This window comes from Stegostoma tigrinum, chromosome 22 (assembly GCF_030684315.1).
Source record: "Stegostoma tigrinum isolate sSteTig4 chromosome 22, sSteTig4.hap1, whole genome shotgun sequence".
Lineage (NCBI taxonomy): Eukaryota > Metazoa > Chordata > Chondrichthyes > Orectolobiformes > Stegostomatidae > Stegostoma > Stegostoma tigrinum.
The window spans coordinates 21,564,021-21,590,806 of record NC_081375.1 but is presented as its reverse complement, the minus strand read 5'-3'; the positions used below and the strand labels follow the sequence as shown (position 1 = coordinate 21,590,806).

The 26,786-nt window shown below is 57.7% G+C and overlaps 1 protein-coding gene across 3 annotated transcripts in view; it reads right to left on the bottom strand.

Moving 5' to 3' along the window:
* The window catches only part of sirt7 (sirtuin 7), a 50,054-nt gene extending 28,570 nt beyond the window's left edge, over positions 1-21,484 (bottom strand). For 2 of the 3 annotated variants that reach the window (XM_048555347.2, XM_048555350.2), the window contains exons 1-2: positions 21,315-21,483; positions 1,109-1,246 (exon numbers count right to left, since the gene is read on the bottom strand). In XM_048555347.2, the coding sequence (XP_048411304.1) occupies positions 1,109-1,246; positions 21,315-21,404 (228 nt within the window). In that variant the 5' untranslated portion in view covers positions 21,405-21,483. Of the gene's footprint in view, positions 1-1,108; positions 1,247-21,314 lie in introns of all 3 variants that reach the window. The other variant, XM_048555349.2, reaches the window with a different exon arrangement.
* Positions 21,485-26,786: the final 5,302 nt, after the last annotated feature.

Below are 26,786 nucleotides of genomic sequence, written 5' to 3'. Positions count from 1 at the left end.
TATACAGACAGACAAGAAAAACGGATGTTACGGGCAAAGGGAACAACAGGGAGAGTAGTTCAATGATACCCGACCACAGGTTTTGCTGTTTCTTGACCTTCTTTCTCCTGGTACTTTCGGGAGGTACTTGCTTGCTGGAGACACAAGGTGACCAATTCACACTTGTAACATCTCCAATTCACTGTTCAATGTAACAACTTAAACCAACATTTTAGTCTCTGCAGATTGAGTGGTTGCCTGCCACTTGAAAACATCACTATGTTCCCACACCAACACTTCTTTCTCAGGCCTGCTGCAGTGCTTCTACGAGGCTCAGGATAAGCTGGAAGAGCTGGTTCTAATATTTTGCTTGGGGTCCCTGCAGCCTTCAGGACTCAATAAGCAAGTTCAATCATTTTAAAACCTGAGCGCCCCTTTCCATGTCTTTTACCCACTCCACAGCTAGTCATGGCATCAGCTATTTCAAGCACAACCAACCCATTTTCACTTACTCATGGTCCCCATTATCAGCTTTTCTTCTTCCCTGGCTTACTATCAACCATCCCTTTGTCTGCCTAACTTCACCCCCAGAACTCTTTCTGGGCTCCATCTCCACCCATCCACTCACTCCATTCCCTGTCAGTCATCGGCATAACAACCATCTTTTACTGTTGTCTGTTCTGGAGAAGGGTAACCGACCTCGAAATGTTGACCCTGCTTTCTCTCCAGATGCTGCCAGACTTGCTGAGTTTCTCCAGAAATTTCTGTTTTGTCTTAGACATCTTTGCGCTCTTGGCTAATATTTATTCCTCAACAAAGATTACAAACAGATTGTTTGGTCACTATCACAAATTGACTGTTGTTTCTTACATTACAATAGTGACCACTTTTGAAAAGCTATTAAGACATTGTGAAAGGCAAGAAAATGCATGTTCTTCTCCTTGTAGTCAGTAGAAGGAGTAATAGGAACTAGTCATATCAGTAGTTCAAAACTACAAGAAGTTCTAATTTAGTTTTAAATTAATTGTTTCTCTAACTTAAATCACTATTAACCAAGCCTGTTACTGTGTATAACTGACCAATGTGGAAGTTCAGGAGTCAACTACAAAGCATGAGACAAATTACTTACCTCTTCAAGTTTCCTCTTTCGTGCCTCAGTCTTCTGTTTTCGCTTTTCCAACTCCTGCACCGTATCAACACATCCTGCAAGCACAGTGAGGTCATCTTTTGTTCGTAGTTCTTCTGGTTTTTGTAGGATTTTGGAGACCTGCAAGAGATTCAGATATGGAGCTATTAGAAGAAATGGGCTACTAAAACATGGAACACATTATCACCAGTTGAAACCCAAGCAGATTCAATTATCCAACTTCCTTATATTAAATGAAGAAAAGTATTTTTTAGAAAAGGTACATAGAAACAGCAAGAAAATTAAATAAGAACAAATAACTACTGAGGATAAAGTGAACAGATACCTCAATTTTACAAACAACAAACTGAGGGTATTAGTTTGCAAACTTTAATATCAACAGATACATCCTTAGTGCTAGCAAGTATCAGTTATTTATAGTCATGTTTGAAGTGAACGCTGTTTAATATGTGAAAGAATGGCATAAAAAAAAGTTTTTTAAAAAAGTGCACACTTCCATTTAAGGCGACAGTTTAGCGCCACCAGAGAGAGAGCTTGGAACAAGGTTTCAATGCCTGTCCTGACAAAATAAAAGTTGTACTTGAGGCAGTTCATTTTACCACTGTACCTATGCAGTTTTTGTGCAAGGCTCTTCATAGATTACCTCATGTCACTTCCACAACTACCAAATCGGTCATGTACTGAACAAGTCAAAATGTTCCCTCTCGGCACATTCCAAGTTTATAAGTCCCAGATATTTTCCCTCGTGTAATCATTCTGATTAATCGGAAACATGTTTTCAAGCTTATATGTTTATTAAAAGTAGTACACAGATGAAGATAGCAAAAAGAAATTAACTATTACCGCTAAGCATTTTAAACATTTCAAATTTCAAGAGCCCACGGTGGCTCAGTGGTTAGCACTGCTGCTGCACGCCCTCGGGCAACTGTCCGTGTGGAGTGTGCACATTCTCCCTCTGTCTGTGTGGGTTTCCTCCGGATGCTCTTGTTTCCTCGCACAATCCAAGGATGTGCGGGTTAAGTGACTGGCCATGCTAAATTGCCCGTAGTATCCAGGGATGTGCAGGCTAGGTGGATTAGCCATTGAGAAGTGCAAGGTTATATGGGTGCAAGCGTGGGTCTGAGTGGGTTGGTATGACTCGATGGGCCAAATGGCCTGCCTCCACACTGAGGATTCTACCAGTCACATTTTACTAAGGTCCTATTGACAACTATTATTTCCAGCTTCAGTGGATACAAATGTGAATTTTAGACACTTTGCAATGAAATTAAGAAAAGAAATCCACGATAATCTTGGATGAAATATGGGATTCAACAATAACAATATTTCATCAAGAGAAGGTATAGACTTAATAAAACAATCACAAAATTTAGAGATGTGCAATAAGGCAGTCATAACTTATTTAATATATAGATCAGTGACATCTCTAAACAGGTTGATTAGAAAAATGTTAAATCTTTTTTCTAATGCTAGAGACAGTTGAATGTTCAATCTTTGACAGTCACAAAAATGCTAGAGTGTCTCATTAAAATGGCTTCATGCTGTTTATTCATGGGCCAGACATTACAAACTTTAAACAAACACTCATTGTACTAAAAGAATAGCATGGAAAACTTTCGTGTAGTTAATTGAATTTACAGTACCGATTAAGAGTTTTTCAAATCAGGCACTTGCTTTGGTGTTTCCGTGTTAATTAGCAATTCTCTAGCAAACTAACTCTGAAGTGAGTCATGCCAGCATGCTACCTCTCATAGATGCAACCATTTGTAGGCAAACCAATTTTCTTCCACTTTGCGAACGACACTTTTATTTTCATAATAAACTGGGGTGCTTTACAGAGATTGCACTGCAGCAGTGACTGTATAGATTCATTAGACCAATCACAGGATTCAGGGAGAATGTGCACACTCCACACAGATTGAAATGAATCATCATAACCTTCTGGATAGTCCCAGACACAGATGGCCAGACAGCACAGAGGAATGTAGCTGCTCTTCCCACCACAGCAACACAGGTGATCACCGTAATTGGTTTGTATCCCTGGGTCATGTTGCCGCAGAACACTCCAAATAGTTAGACTATACTGTACCACCTGTTCCTTGCGGAAAAAATTACATAGGAAAACTCCTCTAACCACATGTCCATCAGGCAATGGTCAGCACATAACATCTCCAAGATCCTGCGGGAAATGGAGAGGGTAGATCCTGTTGGATTGTTCCCTGAGTGGACTGTCAAAGTTATTTGGCAGATTGGCTCATCATTAGAGCTTTCCAACAAGCACAGGGCATTGCTTGGCTGGTGGTGAGAAGGGCACTAACCATCAGATCCTTCAATTATGCCCAGAAACTCACTACCACCACACACTGTCCACGAAGCAGCAGCAGTGGAAAAGAGGCCATCAAACATCTCTTTCTGGAATGTGCCTTTGCAAAGAAGCTCGAGAGAGGTACAGTGGTTTCTGTTGAGATTCATTCTGAGCAGCTCTGTGCCACAGCTCCAACAAGGAGCACACCAAGCCAAACCTCAATTGTGCCTGGAGGACCATCGACTCAGTGGATGATGCTCTTTGGTCTGCCCAAAACGTGTGGCTCTTCTAGTGCAAAGAGTTGAGCTCAACTGACTGTTGCAACTGGCACATTCCAGGATCCGGTACTACATGCAGAGGAATGCAGTAAAAAGCTTAAGGCAGCTGCCACCAAGGCACTGAGGGGTAAGGTCTAATGTCTTTCTGCTAAAACATGAGGGTCTGTTCCATTGTGATACCCAGGTAGTCATAATGGAAATGTAAACTGTCTCCTTTCATGTTTAGTAGATGCCTTTTGTGTTGAAGCTCTAAGGAAAAATGTTAAAATCCCACTGTATTGTCTGCAAAGTTTGTACAAGACTGTTTTGTACTTACAATTTACTTGCAGATAGTTTACGAATAAAGTATATTTTTGGAATCAAAAAGTCTCCTCTTTCGCAGATAACAACGTGTGGAGCTGGATGAATACAGCAGGCCAAGCAGCATCTCAGGAGCACAAAAGCTGACGTTTTAGGCCTAAGACCCTTCATCAGAGAGGGGGATGGGGAGAGGGAACTGAAATAAATAGGGAGAGAGGGGGAGGTGGACCGAAGATGGAGAGAAAACAAGATAGGTAGAGAGGAGAGTATAGGTGAGGAGGTAGGGAGGGGATAGGTCAGTCCAGGGAAGATGGACAGGTCAAGGAGGCGGGATGAGGTGGTAGGTAGGAAATGGAGGTGCGGCTTGAGGTGGGAGGAAGGGATGGGTGGGAGGAAGAACAGGTTAGGGAAGCAGAGACAGGCTGGGCTGATTTTGGGATGCAGTGGAGGGAGTGGGCGAGCTGGGCTGGCTTTGTGATGCAGTGAGGGGAGGGAAAGAACTGGGGTGGTTTTGGGATGCAGTGGGGGAAGGAGAGATTTTGAAGCTTGTGAAGTCCACATTGATACCATTGGGCTGCAGGGTTCCCAAGTGGAATATGAGTTGCTGTTCCTGCAACCTTCAGGTGGCATCATTGTGGCACTGCAGGAGGCCCATGATGGGCATGTCGTCTGACGAATGGGAGGGGGGAGTTGAAATGATTCGCGACAGGGAGGTGCAGTTGTTTGTTGTGAACCGAGCGGAGGTATTCTGCAAAGCGGTCCCCAGGCCTCCGCTTGGTTTCTCCAATGTAGACAAACCCACACTGGGTGCAATGGATACAATATACCACATTGGCAGATGTGCAGGTGAACATCTGCTTGATATGGAAGGTCATCTTGGGGCCTGGGATGGGGGTGAGGGAGAAGGTGTGGGGCCAAGTGTAGCACTTCCTGCGGTTGCAGGGGAAGGTGCCGGGTGTGGTGGGGTGGGAGCGGACTGTGGAGCGGACAACGGAGTTGCAGAGAGAGTGGTCTCTCCGGAAGGCAGACAAGGGTGGGGATGGAAAAATAGCTTGGGTGGTGGGGTCGGATTGTAGATGGCGAAAGTGTCGGAGGATGATGCGTTGTATCCGGAGGTTGGTGGGGTGGTATGTGAGAACGAGGGGGATCCTCTGGGGGCAGTTGTAGCCGGGGGGGGGGGGGGGGGTGGCGGTTGTGAGGGATGTGTTGCGGGAAATGCAGGAGACGCGGTCAAGGGTGTTCTCGAACACTGCGTGGGGAAAGTTGAGGTCCGTGAAGAACGTGGACATCTGGGATGTGCGGGAGTGGAATGCCTCATCCTGGGAGCAGATGGGGCGGAGGCGGAGGAGGAGGAATTGGGAATTGGGGATGGAACTTTTGCAGGAGGGTGAGTGGGAGGAGGTGTATTCTAGGTAGCTGTGGGAGTCAGTGGGCTTGAAATGGACATCAGTTTCTAGCTGGTTACTTGAGAGGTCCAGGAAGGTGAGGGATGTGTTGGAGATGGCCCAGGTGAACTTGAGGTTGGGGTGTAAGGTGTTGGTAAAATGGATGAACTGTTTGAGCTCCTCTGGGGAGCAAGAGGCAGCACCGATACAGTCAACATAACGGAGAAAGAGGTGGGGTTTGGGGCCTGTGCGGAACAGGGACTGTTCCGCAGTTATGTTTGAGCCTGGTGTCATTGGAGAGGGAGCACACAGTATCCACCAACGCTCTTGATGCCTTTGGGGAGAAGTAGACATCATGGGGGATGCAGTGCTTTATGTCTCCCTCCAACTCTACTTTGATTTAGTCCCCTCCTAACCTCTCCTTCACTTTTTGATGTAATCACTGCCCTTATCAGGCTTTGCTTGTTAACGCTTCACTAGCCACGTGGATGCTTTCCTGGTGGTGGAAAGTATAGGATACATAGTCTGTGTACAACGCTGTCTTTTTTTAAACTGAGTCACTAGTGACATACACACAGCCACAGGTGATCTGGGGAACATACACGCACTCAGCTAAACCTGTGGGGGCGGCGGAAGTGTAGTGGAATACTTAAGAAAAAATAAATAAGGAAAAAAAATTTAAAAATAAACAGGAGTCTCAGGGATTCTCCTCATTCTGTGGATTGGCTCTGAGCTAGCTGGTCAGAGTCCACATTCTGCGAATGTGTAAATAAAGGGTGACTTGGTGACAGGATATCAGCCGTGTTATTATTTTAGTGGCGGAGAGAAAAATAGTATGCTCCTGGAGAAAATTTGCTCGCAACAATAGTCTTTGAGTTGGCATCATGCTTTTATTTGGGAAACCTGCTCATTCAATCCTGCCCTCAAAGACTGGGCCTAGAATATGGAAAGAATGCATGTTTTTTTTCCAGGCAAATGACATTGGGGCAGAAGAAAAGCACAAGTGATTTTCATGACAGCTCGCAGACCTGCAGCATCTTTGCTTATTAGGAGCCTAACTTTCCCTGAGGCACCAGATTCTAAAACCTTTCATGAGTTGACTAATTTAATTGAGGAATATTATGACTCCAAGTCTCTTCTACTTCTGAAACTCAGGGGAATTTGTATCAGGATTTTTGAAAGGGATAAGATGTCTGGCAGAGGCATGTGATTTTGCGTTAACTCTGAATGAGATGCTGGGACACGGTTTCCTATGTAGAATTAACATAACGATGCAAAAGTACCTTCCATCTGAAGCTCAACTGTACTTCAAACAGGCACTACAAACTGACTGTGTAATTAGAAAATGTGGCAAGCGGAGCACGTGAGCTGCAGGATATTCTGATGTAACTGGACACCCTTGCACGTTCAACTGAGCTTAAGGAATGCCACTGGAGTGTGGGCAATCGCATAGCGTCACTCAGGACATATCTTGAGCAGAGGGACTCTAGGTCAGCCACTACAAAACTCCAAAACAAAGTCAAGCCTCGGCCAAATAGCTAAAATATTCTTCAAGATCCGGGCTGACAAGCCATTATAAATGCTGCTGGTATGCAGACTTGAGACAGAAAAGGAGTTCTACAAGGCCTGACTTGAGTAACAGAAGTCATAGGCTGGTATCCAGGGCAGTGCACATCCTGGAAGTCTACGTACATGCAGTTTGGAACAGTTAAATTCTTTAGCAACATCCAAATTGGAACCAAAACAAACTTGTGGTCAAAGAGTTACCCAATTCTAACAGAGATCAATACCAATTAAGCTGTATCAGTGATTGCAGAACCAGTCTTTAACAAAATTCATTTTGGACTCTAAGCTTTATGTTGCACAAGACCTCTGCCAGACTGAGAACGTATAGCGGGGAATGTAGATTTATGGAGAACATTTCACAAGGTCTACCCCAGGTTGTCATTTGTCTGGCTGAGATCAGCAAGCACTTGGAGAACTTGAAAATAGTGCTTAAATGTTTCTCCCAGTGATGTCCACCTGAAAAGGGAATTATGTATGTTCCAGGCACCCCAAGTGACCGGGTTGAGCTAGGGAGACAACAAGATCAGGTTACACCAATGGGAAGATAAAAGTTAAGGCATTCAAAGGTGCCCCAGCTCCCATGTATGCACCGGAGCGGAGGTCCTTCCTTAGGTTGGTGAATTATTACAGAAAATTCACAAAACCTGGCCTCCATCTTTACACCTTTATACCTATTATTGAAAAAGGGTCAGTGTTGGAAATGGTCACACAGCCAAGAAATAGTCTTTATGAAAGTGAAACAGCAGATATCATCATCGAAGATGTTCGCCCACTATGATCCCGAGTGAAATGTGGTGTTGATATGCGATGCCTCACCGTATGGTATTAGGACAGTGTTGGCTCAACAAGAGGGGAGCAGCTGGTAGCGTATGCTTCCTGGAATTTGGCTGATGCCCAGCACAAATACACCCAAATACAGAAGGAAAGTTTGGTGGTCACTTTTGGTGTGGGAAAGTTCCACTGATACAAATTTATGTCCGATAAAGGTAATTGTAATGGACGACAAACCCTCACTACGGCTACTTTAAGGCCACGTCACCCTCAGCTTGAGGTGGAATTCAGCAGTGGGTCCTTAATCTAACTTGATACAATTACTAGTTGGAACACCATCTGGGAAACTAAGTGGAAATCTGGATGCCTGTGCCACCTCTCACTGACAGATGCATCACCAGCGGTGTCACCGCTGGAAGCGTCAGTTCTGGTTTTACACTTTCTTGAGCACGCTTACAGTCACCACTGACAATATCATATTGTCGACACAAAAAGATCCTGTTCTGACAAAACTAAAACAGCTGGTGGTGATGGGAAAAAAAAAGGCCATCACAACCACAACTGAAACCTTGCTGGAACTGGCGAGACCAGGTCGACTTAGAGGACGGAATATTATTACTGGGGGAATGTCAGTGATTGCCCCAAGTAAACATCGCCGCCAGATATTGGTTAAACTCCACAAGGATCATCCAGGAGGTTCCAAAATGAAGATGTTGGCAAGAAGTTGTCTCATGGCCAAGACTGGATTTGCATAGTAGTGCCCAGAATCCAACAAGGACAAAAAAATACCGCCAGAAGCTTCCCTGCATTTGTGGAAATGGCTGGGTAAACCCTGGTCTTAGTTACATGTTGACCATGCCAGTCCTTTCATGGGCTCAACTTTCTTGGTCATTGTGGATGCCTATATGAAGTGGTTCGATGTGCATTGAAACACCAACGCTGGACACATGCCTCCGCCAAGCAAGAGAAACAGTTTTCTTCAGGGGACGAAGTTTGATGTCAAAACTGCAAAAATGGCTCTGTGACATACAAAGTTTGTGCAGGTGAAGCAGTCCTCAAGAGACATGTGGATCACATGAAAGCTGGTATCTCACAAATAAGTAAGAGCAAAACATACCCGATTTCTCAGAGTGGCCAGAAAGATGGTCAAAAACCATAGATTCTCCATCTAGCAAAGAGACCTAAGAGTCTGAGATTGATGCAGCCGATATCACACTTCAACACCATTACTGCCTGAAGAACTGGAAGAATTTCTTCCAAGACACTCCAGGCATAAGAGGTGGGCTACGGTGCAGTACACACCGCCTGTGACTGAGTTAAGAGTCAAAGAAACCAGTCCTGAGGCAAAAACATCCCAGGGAAAGCTACAAGAAACCTGAGGGTGGGAGGGATGTCGTGGTTAGAATGAAGTTAGCCAGGTGGATCTAACTGAGTACGAGATCCCTGATTTGGGCTATTAACCCAGGCTGACAGATATAAACAGGTGTCTCAGGGATTTTCCTCACTCAAGGGACCGACTTGTACTATGAATATTTAAGTAAAAGGTGACCTGGTGGTGGGATACAGGCCTTCGGGGAGTTACTTCACGAGAAATGCACAGCTTTCTACTGTCGGCACATAACAAATAAGATCAGAGCGTTTGGAAAAAAATGTCAAACTTGGGTATTTTGCTCTGCTACTTATTAAATCAATTACTAAAATCGTACAGTCCTTTGCAAGTGAAGTCATACTGCAGGATCTCTGGACATTTTCTAGCAGTTGTCCCATTCGTGGAAAAAATATACTTACCTATCAAAAATGTAACTGTGTGCATGAATGTGGCAGGCTGAAATGGTAAGGTATTTCATATTTTGAAAGGTATACAACAATTTCTTTTTCACCTTCCACACACATATACAAATTATTTTCGAGAACAAGATAATAAAATGGAGGATGGCAATCTAAGGATCAGATAATTATGACAACTAAAATGTCTTCCTTTGCTCATAGTTAAGTTGGAAATATTATATTTGGTGAAACAAAACCACGAAATCGACAGCCTCCACATATCTGTAATCTTTCAATCTGAAAGCCCAACTGATTAGGCCATAAAGTGGACCAAAGAGCAGATCAAGGGGCTCTTGTGGAAGTGGTAATGTCCTTACACCAGGACTATAAGACTTGGGTTCAAGCCCTAGCTGCCTTCAGAAGGGGGGCGGAGGCGGGACGGCGAGGGGGGGCGGAGGCGGGACGGCGAGGGGGGGCGGAGGGCGCGGGACGGCGATGGGGGGCGGAGGCGCGGGACGGCGAGGGTGGGGCGGAGGCGCGGGACGGCGAGGGGGGGCGGAGGCGCGGGACGGCGAGGGGGGGCGGAGGCGGGACGGCGAGGGGGGACGGCGAGGGGGGGCGGCGAGGCGGGACGGCGAGGGGGGGCGGCGAGGCGGGACGGCGAGGGGGGGCGGCGAGGCGGGACGGCGAGGGGGGGCGGCGAGGGGGGGCGGCGAGGCGGGACGGCGAGGCGGGACGGCGAGGGGGGGCGGCGAGGGGGGGCGGCGAGGCGGGACGGCGAGGGGGGGCGGCGAGGGGGGGCGGCGAGGGGGGGCGGCGAGGGGGGGCGGCGAGGCGGGACGGCGAGGGGGGGCGGCGAGGGGGGGCGGCGAGGGGGGGCGGCGAGGCGGGGCGGCGAGGGGGGGCGGCGAGGGGGGGCGGCGAGGCGGGGCGGCGAGGGGGGGCGGCGAGGGGGGGCGGCGAGGGGGGGGCGGCGAGGCGGGGCGGCGAGGCGGGGCGGCGAGGGGGGGCGGCGAGGGGGGGCGGCGAGGGGGGGCGGCGAGGGGGGGGCGGCGAGGGGGGGCGGCGAGGCGGGACGCGAGGCGGGACGGCGAGGCGGGACGGCGAGGGGGGGCGGCGAGGCGGGACGGCGAGGCGGGACGGCGAGGCGGGACGGCGAGGGGGGACGGCGAGGGGGGACGGCGAGGGGGGACGGCGAGGGGGGGCGGCGAGGGGGGGCGGCGAGGGGGGGCGGCGAGGCGGGGCGGCGAGGGGGGGCGGCGAGGGGGGGCGGCGAGGGGGGGCGGCGAGGGGGGGCGGCGAGGGGGGGCGGCGAGGCGGGGCGGCGAGGGGGGGCGGCGAGGCGGGGCGGCGAGGCGGGACGGCGAGGCGGGACGGCGAGGCGGGACGGCGAGGGGGGACGGCGAGGGGGGACGGCGAGGGGGGACGGCGAGGGGGGGCGGCGAGGGGGGGCGGCGAGGGGGGACGGCGAGGGGGGACGGCGAGGGGGGGGCGGCGAGGGGGGGCGGCGAGGGGGGGCGGCGAGGGGGGGCGGCGAGGGGGGGCGGCGAGGCGGGACGGCGAGGGGGGGCGGCGAGGGGGGGCGGCGAGGCGGGACGGCGAGGGGGGGGCGGCGAGGGGGGGCGGCGAGGGGGGGCGGCGAGGGGGGGCGGCGAGGGGGGGCGGCGAGGGGGGGCGGCGAGGGGGGGCGGCGAGGGGGGGCGGCGAGGGGGGGGCGGCGAGGGGGGGCGGCGAGGGGGGGCGGCGAGGGGGGCGGCGAGGGGGGGCGGCGAGGGGGGGCGGCGAGGCGGGGCGGCGAGGCGGGGCGGCGAGGGGGGGCGGCGAGGGGGGACGGCGAGGGGGGACGGCGAGGGGGGACGGCGAGGGGGGACGGCGAGGGGGGACGGCGAGGGGGGACGGCGAGGGGGGACGGCGAGGGGGGACGGCGAGGGGGGACGGCGAGGGGGGACGGCGAGGGGGGACGGCGAGGGGGGACGGCGAGGGGGGACGGCGAGGGGGGACGGCGAGGGGGGACGGCGAGGGGGGACGGCGAGGGGGGACGGCGAGGGGGGACGGCGAGGGGGGACGGCGAGGGGGGACGGCGAGGGGGGACGGCGAGGGGGGACGGCGAGGGGGGACGGCGAGGGGGGGCGGCGAGGGGGGGCGGCGAGGGGGGGCGGCGAGGGGGGGCGGCGAGGGGGGGCGGCGAGGGGGGGCGGCGAGGGGGGGCGGCGAGGGGGGGCGGCGAGGGGGGGCGGCGAGGGGGGGCGGCGAGGCGGGGCGGCGAGGGGGGGCGGCGAGGGGGGGCGGCGAGGGGGGGACGGCGAGGGGGGGCGGCGAGGGGGGGCGGCGAGGGGGGGCGGCGAGGGGGGGCGGCGAGGGGGGGCGGCGAGGGGGGGCGGCGAGGGGGGGCGGCGAGGGGGGGCGGCGAGGGGGGGCGGCGAGGGGGGGCGGCGAGGGGGGGCGGCGAGGGGGGGCGGCGAGGGGGGGCGGCGAGGGGGGGCGGCGAGGGGGGGCGGCGAGGGGGGACGGCGAGGGGGGACGGCGAGGGGGGACGGCGAGGGGGGACGGCGAGGGGGGACGGCGAGGGGGGACGGCGAGGCGGGACGGCGAGGCGGGACGGCGAGGCGGGACGGCGAGGGGGGACGGCGAGGCGGGACGGCGAGGCGGGACGGCGAGGCGGGACGGCGAGGCGGGACGGCGAGGCGGGACGGCGAGGGGGGACGGCGAGGGGGGACGGCGAGGGGGGACGGCGAGGGGGGACGGCGAGGGGGGACGGCGAGGGGGGACGGCGAGGGGGGACGGCGAGGGGGGACGGCGAGGGGGGACGGCGAGGGGGGACGGCGAGGGGGGACGGCGAGGGGGGACGGCGAGGCGGGACGGCGAGGGGGGACGGCGAGGCGGGACGGCGAGCGGGGACGGCGAGGCGGGACGGCGAGGGGGGACGGCGAGGCGGGACGGCGAGGGGGGACGGCGAGGGGGGACGGCGAGGCGGGACGGCGAGGGGGGACGGCGAGGCGGGACGGCGAGGGGGGGCGGCGAGGGGGGGCGGCGAGGGGGGGCGGCGAGGGGGGGCGGCGAGGGGGGACGGCGAGGGGGGGCGGCGAGGGGGGGCGGCGAGGGGGGGCGGCGAGGGGGGGCGGCGAGGGGGGGGCGGCGAGGGGGGGCGGCGAGGCGGGACGGCGAGGGGGGGGCGGCGAGGCGGGACGGCGAGGGGGGGGCGGCGAGGCGGGACGGCGAGGGGGGGGGCGGCGAGGCGGGACGGCGAGGGGGGGGCGGCGAGGCGGGACGGCGAGGGGGGGGGCGGCGAGGCGGGACGGCGAGGGGGGGGCGTCGAGGCGGGACGGCGAGGGGGGGGCGTCGAGGCGGGACGGCGAGGGGGGGGCGGCGAGGCGGGACGGCGAGGGGGGGGCGGCGAGGCGGGACGGCGAGGGGGGGACGGCGAGGGGGGGCGGCGAGGCGGGACGGCGAGGGGGGGGCGGCGAGGCGGGGCGGCGAGGGGGGGCGGCGAGGGGGGGCGGCGAGGGGGGGCGGCGAGGGGGGGCGGCGAGGGGGGGCGGGGGCGGGACGGGGAGGGGGGCGGGGGCGGGACGGGGAGGGGGGCGGGGGCGGGACGGCGAGGGGGGAGGGCAGGGGGAGGGGGGAGGGCAGGGGGAGGGGGGAGGGCAGGGGGAGGGGGGAGGGCAGGGGGGAGGGCAGGGGGGAGGGCAGGGGGGAGGGCAGGGGGGAGGGCAGGGGGGAGCGGGGAGGCGAGCGGGGAGGGGAGCGGGGAGGGGAGCGGGGAGGGGAGCGGGGAGGGGAGCGGGGAGGGGAGCGGGGAGGGGGGAGGGGAGGGGGGGGAGGGGAGGGGGGAGGGGAGGGGGGAGGGGAGGGGAGGGGGGGGGAGGGCAGGGGGAGGGGGGGGGAGGGCAGGGGGAGGGGGGAGGGGGGAGGGCAGGGGGAGGCGGGAGGGCAGGGGGAGGGGGGAGGGCAGGGGGAGGGGGGAGGGCAGGGGGAGGGGGGAGGGCAGGGGGAGGGGGGAGGGCAGGGGGAGGGGGGAGGGGGGAGGGCAGGGTGAGGGGGGAGGGGGGAGGGCAGGGTGAGGGGGGAGGGGGGAGGGCAGGGTGAGGGGGGAGGGGGGAGGGCAGGAGGAGGGGGGAGGGCAGGAGGAGGGGGGAGGGCAGGGTGAGGGGGGAGGGCGAGGGGGCGGAGGGCAGGGTGGGGGGGGTGGAGGGAAATTGAGGGCGGAGGGCAGGGTGGGGGGTGGAGGGAAATTGAGGGGGGAGGGCAGGGTGAGGGGGCGGGGGGAGGGCAGGGTGAGGGGGCGGGGGGAGGGCAGGGTGAGGGGTGGGAATTGAGGGCGGAGGGCAGGGTGGGGTGGGGTGGGGTGGGAGGGAAATGGAGGGAAATTGAGGGCGGGGGGGGAGGGAAATTGAGGGCGGGGGGGAGGGAAATTGAGGGCGGAGGGCGGGGCGGGGGGGAGGGAAATTGAGGGCGGAGGGCGGGGCGGGGGGGGAGGGAAATTGAGGGCGGAGGGCGGGGCGGGGGGAGGGAAATTGAGGGCGGAGGGCGGGGGAGGGAAATTGAGGGCTGAGGGCGGGGCGGGGCAGGGGGGAGGGAAATTGAGGGCAGAGGGCGGGGCGGGGGGGAGGGAAATTGAGGGCAGAGGGCGGGGCGGGGGGGAGGGAAATTGAGGGCAGAGGGCGGGGCGGGGGGGGGGGGAAATTGAGGGCAGAGGGCGGGGCGGGGCGGGGGGGAGGGAAATTGAGGGCACAGGGCGGGGCGGGGGGGAGGGAAATTGAGGGCAGGGTGGGGGGGGGGGAGGGAAATTGAGGGCGGGGGGAGGGGTGCGGGGGGGGAGGGAAATTGAGGGCGGGGTGGGGGGGGGAGGGAAATTGAGGGCGGGGTGGGGGGGGAGGGAAATTGAGGGCGGGGGGGAGGGAAATTGAGGGCGGGGGGGGGAGGGAAATTGAGGGCGGGGGGGGGAGGGAAATTGAGGGCGGGGGGGGAGGGAAATTGAGGGCGGGGGGGGAGGGAAATTGAGGGCGGGGGGCGGGGTGTGGGGGAGGGAAATTGAGGGCGGGGGGCGGGGGTGGGGTGGGAGGGAAATTGAGGGCGGAGGGCGGTGTGGGGTGGGAGGGAAATTGAGGGCGGAGGGTGGGAGGGAAATTGAGGGCGGAGGGCGGAGGGCGGGGTGGGGTGGGAGGGAAATTGAGGGCGGAGGGCGGGGTGGGGTATGGAGGGCGGGGTGGGGGGGGAGGGAAATGGAGGGGGGGGGTGGGGGGGGAGGGAAATTGAGGGCGGAAGGCAGGGTGGGGGGGGGGAGGGAAATTGAGGGCGGAGGGCGGAGGGCGGGGTGGGGTGAAGGAAATTGAGGGGGTGGGGTGAAGGAAATTGAGGGGGGGGTGAGGGCAGGGGGAAGTTGAGGGGGGAGGGCAGGGGGAAGTTGAGGGGGGAGGGGGGAGGGGGAAGTTGAGGGGGGAGGGGGAAGTTGAGGGGGGAGGGGGAAGTTGAGGGGGGAGGGGGGAGGGGAGAAGTTGAGGGGGGAGGGGGGAAGTTGAGGGGGGAGGGGGGAAGTTGAGGGGGGAGGGGGGAAGGGGGAAGTTGAGGGGGGAGGGGGAAGGGGGAGTTGAGGGGGAAGTGGAGGGGGACGTGGAGGGGGACGTGGAGGGGGACGTTGAGGGGGACGTTGAGGGGGACGTTGAGGGGGACGTTGAGGGGGACGTTGAGGGGGACGTTGAGGGGGGAGGGGGAAGTTGAGGGGGAAGGGGGAAGTTGAGGGGGAAGGGGGAAGTTGAGGGGGGAGGGGGAAGTTGAGGGGGGAGGGGGGAGGGGGAAGTTGAGGGGGGGGAAGGGGGAAGTTGAGGGGGGGGGAAGGGGGAAGTTGAGGGGGGAGGGGGAAGTTGAGGGGGGAGTTGAGGGGGGAGGGGGAAGTTGAGGGGGGAGGGGGGAGTTGAGGGGGGAGGGGATGTTGAGGGGGGAGGGGGAAGTTGAGGGGGGAGGGGGAAGTTGAGGGGGGAGGGGGAAGTTGAGGGGGGAGGGGGAAGTGGAGGGGGGAGGGGGGAGGGGGGAGGGGGAAGTGGAGGGGGGAGGGGGGAGGGGGGAGGGGGAAGTGGAGGGGGGAGGGGGGGAGGGGGGAGGGGGAAGTGGAGGGGGGAGGGGGAAGTGGAGGGGGGAGGGGGGAGGGGGGAGGGGGAGGGGGAGGGGGGAGGGGGAAGTTGAGGGGGGAGGGGGGAGGGGGAAGTTGAGGGGGGAGGGGGAAGTTGAGGGGGGAGGGGGAAGTTGAGGGGGGAGGGGGAAGTTGAGGGGGGAGGGGGGAGGGGGGAGGGGGAAGTTGAGGGGGGAGGGGGGAGGGGGAAGTTGAGGGGGGAGGGGGGAGGGGGAAGTTGAGGGGGGAGGGGGAAGTTGAGGGGGGAGGGGGAAGTTGAGGGGGGAGGGGGAAGGGGGGAAGGGGAAGGGGGAAGGGGGAAGGGGGAAGGGGGGAAGGGGGGAAGGGGGGAAGGGAGGGGAAGTGAGGGGGGGAGAAGGGGGGAGGGGGAAGTTGAGGGGGGGGGGAAGTTGAGGGGGGGGAAGTTGGGGGGGGGAAGTTGAGGGGGGAGGGGGGGAAGTTGAGGGGGGAGGGGGGGGAAGTTGAGGGGGGAGGGGGGGGAAGTTGAGGGGGGAGGGGGGGGGGAAGTTGAGGGGGGGGAAGTTGAGGGGGGGGAAGTTGAGGGGGGGAGTTGAGGGGGGGGGAAGTTGAGGGGGGGGGAAGTTGAGGGGGGGGGAAGTTGAGGGGGGGGGAAGTTGAGGGGGGGGGAAGTTGAGGGGGGGGAAGTTGAGGGGGGGGGAAGTTGAGGGGGGGGGGAAGTTGAGGGGGGAGGGGGGGGGAAGTTGAGGGGGGGGGGAAGTTGAGGGGGGAGGGGGGAAGTTGAGGGGGGGGGGGGAAGTTGAGGGGGAGGGGGGGGAGTTGAGGGGGGGGGGAAGTTGAGGGGGGGGGAAGTTGAGGGGGGGGGAAGTTGAGGGGGGGGAAGTTGAGGGGGGGGAAGTTGAGGGGGGGGAAGTTGAGGGGGGGGAAGTTGAGGGGGGGAAGTTGAGGGGGGGGGAAGTTGAGGGGGGGGAGGGGGGGGGAAGTTGAGGGGGGGGAGGGGGGGAGTGGGGGGGGGGGGGGGAGGGGGAGGGGGAGGGGGAGGGGGGAGGGGGGAGGGGGGAGGGGGGAGGGGGGAGGGGGGGGAGGGGGAGGGGGGAGGGGGGAGGGGGGGGGGAGGGGGAGGGGGGGGGGGGGAGGGGGGAGGGGGGAGGGGAGGGGAGGGGGAGGGGGAGGGCAGGGGGAGGCGGAGGCAGGGGGAGGCGGGAGGGCAGGGGGAGGCGGGAGGGCAGGGGGAGGCGGGAGGGCAGGGGGAGGCGGGAGGGCAGGGGAGGCGGGAGGCGGGAGGCAGGGGGAGGAGGCGGGAGGGGCAGGGGGAGGGGGAGGGCAGGGGGAGGGGGGAGGGGGGAGGGCAGGGTGAGGGGGGAGGGGGGAGGGCAGGGGGAGGGGGGGAGGGGGGAGGGGGGGGGAGGGCAGGGTGAGGGGGGGAGGGCAGGGTGGAGGGCAGGGTGAGGGCAGGGTGAGGGGGCGAGGGGGCGGAGGGGCGGGTGGGGGGGGGTGGAGGGAAATTGAGGGCGGAGGGCAGGGTGGGGGGTGGAGGGAAATTGAGGGGGAGGGCAGGGTGAGGGGGCGGGGGGGAGGGCAGGGTGAGGGGGCGGGGGGAGGGCAGGGTGAGGGTGGGAATTGAGGGCGGAGGGCAGGGTGGGGTGGGGTGGGGTGGGAGGGAATTGAGGGCGGGGGGGAGGGAAATTGAGGGCGGGGGGGGAGGGAAATTGAGGGCGGAGTGCGGGGCGGGGGGGAGGGAAATTGAGGGCGGAGGGCGGGGCGGGGGGGAGGGAAATTGAGGGCGGAGGGCGGGGCGGGGGGGAGGGAAATTGAGGGCGGAGGGCGGGGGAGGGAAATTGAGGGCTGAGGGCGGGGCGGGGCAGGGGGGAGGGAAATTGAGGGCAGAGGGCGGGGCGGGGGGGAGGGAAATTGAGGGCAGAGGGCGGGGCGGGGGGGAGGGAAATTGAGGGCAGAGGGCGGGGCGGGGCGGGGGGAGGGAAATTGAGGGCACAGGGCGGGGCGGGGGGGAGGGAAATTGAGGGCGGGGTGTGGGGGGGGAGGGAAATTGAGGGCAGGGTGGGGGGGGGGAGGGAAATTGAGGGCAGGGTGGGGGGGGGGGAGGAAATTTATGGCGGGGGGAGGGGTGTGGGGGGGAGGGAAATTGAGGGCGGGGTGGGGGGGGAGGGAAATTGAGGGCGGGGGGAGGGAAATTGAGGGCGGGGGGGAGGGAAATTGAGGGCGGGGGGGGAGGGAAATTGAGGGCGGGGCGAGGGAAATTGAGGGCGGGGCGAGGGAAATTGAGGGCGGGGGGCGGGGGGCGGGGTGGGGGGGGTGGGAAATTGAGGGCGGGGGGCGGGGTGGGGGGGAGGGAAATTGAGGGCGGGGGGCGGGGTGGGGGGGAGGGAAATTGAGGGCGGGGGGCGGGGTGGGGGGGGAGGGAAATTGAGGGCGGGGGGGCGGGGTGGGGGGGGAGGGAAATTGAGGGCGGGGGGCGGGGTGGGGGGGAGGGAAATTGAGGGCGGGGGGCGGGGTGGGGGGGGGAGGGAAATTGAGGGCGGGGGCGGGGTGGGGGGGGAGGGAAATTGAGGGCGGGGGGGCGGGGTGGGAAATTGAGGGCGGAGGGCGGAGGGCGGGGTGGGGTGGGAGGGAAATTGAGGGCGGGGGGTGGGAGGGAAATTGAGGGCGGGGGGGCGGGAGGGAAATTGAGGGCGGAGGGCGGGAGGGAAATTGAGGGCGGAGGGCGGGGTGGGGCGGGAGGGAAATTGAGGGCGGAGGGCGGGGTGGGGCGGGAGGGAAATTGAGGGCGGAGGGCGGGGTGGGGTGGGAGGGAAATTGAAGGGCGGGGTGGGGGGGAGGGAAATGGAGGGCGGGGTGGGGGGGAGGAAATTGAGGGGGGGGTGGGGGGGAGGGAAATTGAGGGGGGGGTGGGGGGGAGGGAAATTGAGGGCGGAGGGCAGGGTGGGGGGGGAGGGAAATTGAGGGCGGAGGGCGGAGGGCGGGGTGGGGTGAAGGAAATTGAGGGGGTGGGGTGAAGGAAATTGAGGGGGGGGTGAGGGAAATTGAGGGGGGAGGGCAGGGGGAAGTTGAGGGGGGAGGGCAGGGGGAAGTTGAGGGGGAGGGCAGGGGGAAGTTATGGGGGGAGGGGGAAGTTGAGGGGGGAGGGGGGAGGGGGAAGTTGAGGGGGGAGGGGGAAGGGGGAAGTTGAGGGGGGAGGGGGAAGGGGGAAGTTGAGGGGGGAGGGGAAGTTGAGGGGGAGGGGGAAGTTGAGGGGGGAGGGGGAAGTTGAGGGGGGAGGGGGGAAGGGGGAAGTTGAGGGGGGAGGGGGGAAGGGGGAAGTTGAGGGGGGAAGGGGGAAGTTGAGGGGGGAGGGGGGAGGGGGGAGTTGAGGGGGAAGTGGAGGGGGAACGTGGAGGGGGACGTTGAGGGGGACGTTGAGGGGGACGTTGAGGGGGACGTTGAGGGGGACGTTGAGGGGGGAGGGGGACGTTGAGGGGGGAGGGGGGTAACGTTGAAGGGGGGAGGGGGGAGGGGGATGTTGAGGGGGGGGAAGTTGAGGGGGGAGGGGGAAGTTGAGGGGGGAGGGGGAAGTTGAGGGGGGAGGGGGAAGTTGAGGGGGGAGGGGGAGGGGGAAGTTGAGGGGGGAGGGGGGAGGGGGAAGTTGAGGGGGGAGGGGGGAGGGGGGAGGGGGAAGTTGAGGGGGGAGGGGGAGGGGGGAGGGGGAAGTTGAGGGGGGAGGGGGAAGTTGAGGGGGGAGGGGGAAGTTGAGGGGGGAGGGGGAAGTTGAGGGGGAGTTGAGGGGGGAGGGGGAAGTTGAGGGGGGAGGGGGAAGTTGAGGGGGGAGTTGAGGGGGGAGGGGGAAGTGGAGGGGGGAGGGGGAAGTGGAGGGGGGAGGGGGAAGTGGAGGGGGAGGGGGAAGTGGAGGGGGGAGGGGGAAGTGGAGGGGGGAGGGGGAAGTGGAGGGGGGAGGGGGAAGTGGAGGGGGGAGGGGGAAGTGGAGGGGGAGGGGGGAGGGGGAGGGGGAAGTGGAGAGGGGGGAGGGGGAGGGGGGAGGCGGGAGGGGGGAGGGGGGGAGGGGGGAGGGGGGAGGGGGGAGGGGGAAGTTGAGGGGGAGGGGGAAGTTGAGGGGGGAGGGGGAAGGGGGGAGGGGGAAGTTGAGGGGGGGAAGGGGGGAGGGGGAAGTTGAGGGGGGGGAAGGGGGGAAGTTGAGGGGGGGGGAAGGGGGGAAGTTGAGGGGGGAAGTTGAGGGGGGAGGGGGGGGAAGTTGAGGGGGGAGGGGGGGAAGTTGAGGGGGGAGGGGGGGGAAGTTGAGGGGGGAGGGGGGGGAAGTTGAGGGGGGAGGGGGGGGAAGTTGAGGGGGGAGGGGGGGGAAGTTAGGGGGGAAGTTGAGGGGGGAGGGGGGGAAGGGGGGGAAGTTGAGGGGGGGAAGGGGGGGAAGTTGAGGGGGGGAAGGGGGGGAAGTTGAGGGGGGGGGAGTTGAGGGGGGGGGAAGTTGAGGGGGGGGAAGTTGAGGGGGGGGAAGTTGAGGGGGGGGAAGGAAGTTGAGGGGGGGGAAGGAAGTTGAGGGGGGGGAAGTTGAGGGGGGAGGGGGGGAAGTTGAGGGGGGAGGGGGGGAAGTTGAGGGGGGAGGGGGGGAAGTTGTGGGGGGAGGGGGGGGAAGTTGAGGGGGGGGGGGGAAGTTGAGGGGGGGGGGGAAGTTGAGGGGGGAGGGGGGGGAAGTTGAGGGGGGGGAAAGTTGAGGGGGGAGGGGGGGGGAAGTTGAGGGGGAAGTTGAGGGGGGAGGGGGGGGGAAGTTGAGGGGGGAGGGGGGGGAAGTTGTGGGGGAGGGGGGGGAGTTGAGGGGGGAGAGGGGGGGGGTTGAGGGGGGGAGGGGGGGGGGTGGGGGGGAGTTGAGGGGGGAGGGGGGGGAGTTGAGGGGGGAGGGGGGGGAAGTTGAGGGGGGGAGAGTTGAGGGGGGAGGGGGGGAGAAGTTGAGGGGGGAGGGGGGGAGAAGTTGAGGGGGGAGGGGGGGAGAAGTTGAGGGGGGAGGGGGGAGATGTTGAGGGGGGGGGGGGGGGGAAGTTGAGGGGGGAGGGGGGGGGAAGTTGAGGGGGGAGGGGGGGGGAAGTTGAGGGGGGAGGGGGGGGGAAGTTGAGGGGGGGGAGGGGGGGGAAGTTGAGGGGGGGGAGGGGGGGGAGGGGCGGGAGGAGGGGGGGGAGGGGCGGGAGGGGGGGAGGGGAGGGGAGGGGAGGGGCGGGGGGGGAGGGGGGGAGGGAGGAAGGGGGGGAGGGGGGGAGGGAGGAAGGGGGGGGGGGGGGGGGAGGAAGGGGGGGAGGGGGGGAGGGGGGGTAGAGGGGGGAGGGGGAGGGGAAGTTGAGGGGGGAGGGCAGGGCTGGGGGGTGGGGTGGGGTGGGGGGGGGCAGGGCTGGGGGGTGGGGTGGGGGGGGGGGGGGCAGGGCTGGGGGGTGGGGTGGGGGGGGGGGGGGGCAGGGCTGGGGGGTGGGGTGGGGGGGGTGGGGGGGGCAGGGCTGGGGGGCGGGGCGTGCGGCGATGATGGAGATACCCAAGGGCAATCAGGGAACCTGGAAACGCCAGACCCAGTAACCAGGTCAGGAGAACAGGCTGATTTCCGAGGTCAGGGTCCGCCCCTGTCACTCAGCACCGCCTCGGGCCCTCCCTCCTCCTATCACCGGGGAAAGGAGCCGCCCCCTCCCGCTCTTCGATCGACCACCCAGACACTCAGCAGACAAATCAACCGCCGTGAAAACCTGACCAGTTTGATCCTGGCCCTCTGCTCCTCCAGCACTCGCTTCTGCCGCCGATCAGCCGCTTTCCGGACCTCCCGTTGGGACACTCCGGCCATCACCAGGAGGAGGCGCAGGGCCAAGTAGGGGGACTCTGAGCCACCGGGCCCTTTAAAACAAGGAGGCGACTACGGCGGAGAGCGCGGCTCTCGAAGTCCGCATACGGTGCTGCCTCCGCCAGCAGCGGCTCCTGTGGCCGGAGTCCAAACAAGACTCACCCTTCCAGCAAGGCACATTGGGCTCATTCTATGGCCAGGGTTAGGGTACTGGCCGAGAACGGTGTTTCTGTTCTGTATCAGCAGGGAGGCTGTGGCGAATAGTAATATCACTGGGCTAGTAATCCAGACCCTCTGGGCTAATTTCTCGGTACCAAACCCAATTGTGATAAATGGTGAATTTGAATTTAAAAATCAGGAGTAATTTTTATAAAAACAGTTACTCAAATAAAAGAAAAATACTGTGGCTGCTCGAAATCTAAAATTGAAACAGAAATTTCTGGAGAAACTCAGCAGGTAGAGAGAGAAACAAAGTTAATGAATCTGAAGAAGGGTCATATCAGACTCAGAATCCTCACTCTGTTTCTCTGTCCATAGATGCTGCCAGACCTGCTGACTTTCTTGAATATTCTGTGTCTTTATTTTTGCTTCGCTTGAGAGAATGAAATTTGCCATCCTTATATGACCTGGCCTATGTGAATCAGATCCATTGCAATGTAGTTCACCCCTAACTGCCTCCTGAGCCATTAGAAATAGACAATAAATGCTGACCTGGGTAGTGACACAAACATCCTGTGAACAAATAGAAAAAAAATCACTCAGTGTGACATTTTGGGTTGTAACATTTCTTAAAATATAATGGTAACTACTTTTGCAATTCTTAATTGTGTTTTTGCCATAAGGTCAGTTATTGATTTTTAAGTCCCAGGTGTGATTTTTTTTATATTTAATTTGATTTTGCTCAAATTCTAACATAAGAAAAATGATGAGGGGCATTGAATTATTCAACTATTCAGCATCTCAAAATTAAATGGAAATACACACAAAACAAGCATATTACATTGAACATCCCTGATGTATGTGCTTATATTTGAATATATGGTGATTGCACAATATTACATCAACAATTATTATGTTAACATTGAAAGTTTAAAGGTACCTTGATCAGAGTAGCAGTCTTGAATGTAAGTCAGAGCCTTGTGGGTTCAAGCCTGTGGCCAGAAATATGAACACACAATCTAGGCTGACATTCTACTGAAGTACAGAATGAACACTGCACTATTGGAGAAACAGCCTTTGAATTAACTATTAAACAGACACAATACCTGCCTCCATATGTCCAATAAGAATATTGTTAACTGTCAGAGGAAGAAAAAGTACTGTGAAATTTAGGTTGATATTACTGAAGCTATCTATTCTAAGGATATGATTTACACAGGTAATGCTGTGGTCATGTAACAGTTGTATCTATCTACCATCAACATGTGCATAAATTACCTCTGTATTTTCATGCAGGAATCTGCTGTTACTACAAATCTTCCTTTAGCTAGAGCATTGGGATTTGGGTTGTGAGCACAGTCTTCAACAATACTAGTCAGTGACTAATCAGCCAATGGTAAGCTGGTGCTATGCCAGTATTCTCACATTCCCTCAGAAAATATAGTATTTCTCCATGAACAAGACATCTGTCAACAGAGATTAATAGGCAATGGAGAATTCCGTTGAAGTTACCATCAGTGGCCGGTATACTTAAAAGGAAGGTTGGTAGCTGTCTGAGAGTTGACAATATCCTTTGGGGCTGGTATTAAATGCATAAGTACTATCTTCATTGTTCTGTATACACCTGTTTTACTATAATGTTTAGAAAATAACAGCATGCATTCAAAATAATTTGAAAATAAAAGAATACAGTACTCTTTATATCTGGTTGGATCGTCATGGAAACTGAACAAAAATATTTATATCTAACACCTGTGATAGAATGAAACAAGCAGCTATGTAAAATTTATTGAGAAGGAGCTTTGAGAAACTTGTTCCACAAAATGCACACCTCACAACCCATTTGCAATGCATTTTATAGTTCTGGCATGGAAAGCCATATCAAATGTAGCAGTGTGATGTAATGGCAATCCACAATGGACTGTTTGTCTCTTATTGACAACCTTATTTGTAGAGATAATCACTCACTCCTGACCACTGAGCTCATGCATTATAATGGGCCAGATACTGCCGCTAACACGCTGGTAAGATAAATTTAAACTGTCAACTCGATCACTTATCACATAAGCAACTTCCTATGTCAATTTCAAAGAACAGAACTGATTCCCAAATCAGATGCTTCAAAGAAGGAATGAGACTTGCAGTTTCATTCTTCCTGGTAGTATTGGCTGAGAAATTGTGGGTTAGCAGCCTGTTAATTTTCTGTTCCCAGAAGGTAGTGGATAGAAAAATCAGGTCTCTGATTTCCTGACCAATGTTCTTGGTGAACATTATTTCCCATATGGAATGCCCGAGGGATCAATGAGTTGGAATGCACATTACCAATGTTGTCAGATATCAGCTTTTTATTTACATTTTCAATTTGTGGATTTACTTGTGTGTTTGTTGCAAGAAATGTGAAGTTCATTAATGTGCGAGTTGGTGCTAAAAAACTCATGACTTTAAACATTAAGTAATAGCAAACCTGTGTCAGCTGAAGCATAATTAGAGTCATTCTCAACAATGTGCCTTGACTCCAACCTCAAAAGTTTCAGCCAGTATACCAGCCAGATACTTTGTGAATTTCCTACAACAACCATTTATAGTCTTTCAGAATTTGTGATCTCTAGTTTTGTTGCTAATCATCTTTTTTTCAATTACTGACATGATGGGCCAGATTGACCACATGTTCACAGTCAGTGGCCAGAAAATCTAACCTTCCTTCCTCTCATTTCTAATCAGCTTTTCCCATGTTATATAGGGTAACCAAAGTGCTGGATGACCACCTTCCTATCAACCATCATGTTTTGGCTTTGACAAATGAATTTATAGCCAGGTGCCCTTCGACAGAGCAAAACAGATTTGAAATGTAGGGGAGAATGTGGAAGAGAGAAATTGAGAGTTAATTGTCCTTAAAATATTGCAAGCTTTGCAAAAATATTACTTCTGTTTTGTGTCCATCTTGTGTTTGCCTTGTGCTTGATGTTTTGTGTATTTGATTTAATTTGCTATGGCCTGCGAAGTAGTGTAGTTTGTTGTAGTGTAAATGTAGTCCCATGAAAATCACGTTATTATCACACTGCTGCAGAAACCATATCTATTTATAAAAAGAAAAACATTCTAAATTCAGATATAATGACGAGCTTACTATTCACAAATCTTTTACTGAGATATTTTATGAAGCATTACTAACAGATCAGTGGGTGTTTGCAGCTGGGTAGCATATTTGGCTGCTATAATTTCCTACTGTGAGAAAAGGTAGCAAAACATTCACAAGTAAAGGAATATCTCAGATTACTTGGCATCATGTTCCAAATATGATAACAACACAATATAGCAAGGGGTCCTTCAGAAATTGATTATGTTTTGTGAGCAGCTTGTGTATTATGCTTTTGTATAGATTTATATTGTCTTACAATCTGGACTAATGATCCTGTGTGTCATTGCTGGTCACTAGAATATTCTCAAATGGCAGAATCATGTTCAGGCATTGGGGGTTTGCCTTTAGCTGAGAGAGCCAGAGAGTGCTGCCTCTAGTTCTGGATGGTCTGAACAAACCATGAACCAATCAGATGCTGGAGTTGGAGTCAATACCATGTGGAGCTGGAGGAATCCAGCAGGTCAGGCAGCATCAGAGGAGCAGGAAAGTCCTGATGATGGGTGTAAACCTGAAACGTTGACTTTCCTGCTCTTCTGGTGCTGTCCGACCTGCCGTGTTCCTCCAGCTCCAAACTGTATTAATCCAGAGGTGGAATGCCTGCTAACTGAAAGATGCTGGCCAATCAGAGGTCAGCAGGAAGGATAGACAGCAGGCTGCCAAGGGATGGCGGACCAACTCAGGTCAAAGATAACAAATGGGCAAGAGGCTGGTGGGTCTTACTGGTTGCGGGCGGGAGGCGGGGCAGGGACAGCAGGCAAAGGTTGATAGGAAGGGCAGAAAAGGGTTTTCAGTGGGCACCCTCCCCCCATTTCCTTGTGTCCTGTTTCTCGATCTGGTACTGATTGCCTTTGATTGAGGGGACACTTTGTCATATTACGTCAGATGACAAACACACCGCATGGTCTTAGTTGTTCTGCACACCACCCGGGGACAGGCCTGACAACAGCCAGATTAATATTAGCAGCAGCATGATGAGACCCTTAATTGGACATTAATTGGCCACACAGACCTCAATTGGCAGCAGAGCTGCAAGGTCAACAGTAGGCATTCCTGCCCAGAAATAAGGCAGTGCTCAGATATGCCACCATCCCAATTAATTACATGCCCTTCCTTCCTCCAACTCAACCCAGAAAGAGCAAATTATGCCCCCCCCAACAAGAGTCCATAATTTAAGAAGACTTCTTTGCTAGGTTTTTTGGCCCTTAGATACCAATATTTCACAATTCTCAGAAGTTTGTAGTTGGATCTGTTTAGCTATGATGCAATCAGTTGAAATGAGATAGAGGGAAGACAATTACAATGAATGAGCGTAACGTGAGTTGACAGAATTCATTTCAGACCTTCAGTACATTCCAGAGATATATGATTGCCAGTTTAGACTGGGTGTGCAACAGCAAACCATTCCTTGTGGGTTCCTAAATGATCTTTTCTGTAACCATGAGGTTAGGACTACGTTGTCAGGAATGTATTATTCATCACTGTGACCTCTTGGTTTTTAATTGCCTTTGGCTATCTAATTAACAGAAAGTTGAGATGTCTTTAATACTATTTGCCACAATTTGTTAATGCGCTGTGATACAGAAACTTTTGAGTCAACCACGCACGATATTCTGCTATGCATGTCTCTCTGCCACTCTTGGAGACAACGTGCAGACATTTCTTCAACCCAGAAGGCTGAGGGGGTGACACTATAGATGTTTATAAAATCATGAGGAGCATGTATAGAGTAAATAGACAAGGTCTTTTGCCTGGGGTGAGGGAGTCAAAAGCCAGAGGCCATAAGTTTAGGGTGAGAGGGGAAAGATTTAAAAGGGACCTAAGGGGCAACTTTTTCACACAGGGGGTGGTGCGTGTAAGGAATGAGCTGCCAGAGAAACTGGTGAAAGCTACTACAATTGCAACATTTAAAAGGCATCTGAAGGGGTATATGAATAGGAAGGGCCAAATGCTGGCACATAGGTCTAGTTTTATCCAGGATATCTGGTCAGCATTGCCGAGCTGGACCAAAGGGTCTGTTTCCATGCTGTACATCTCTATGAATCTAAAATCTACATCTGGTTACATATGAACAAATTCAGAGTTCCTGT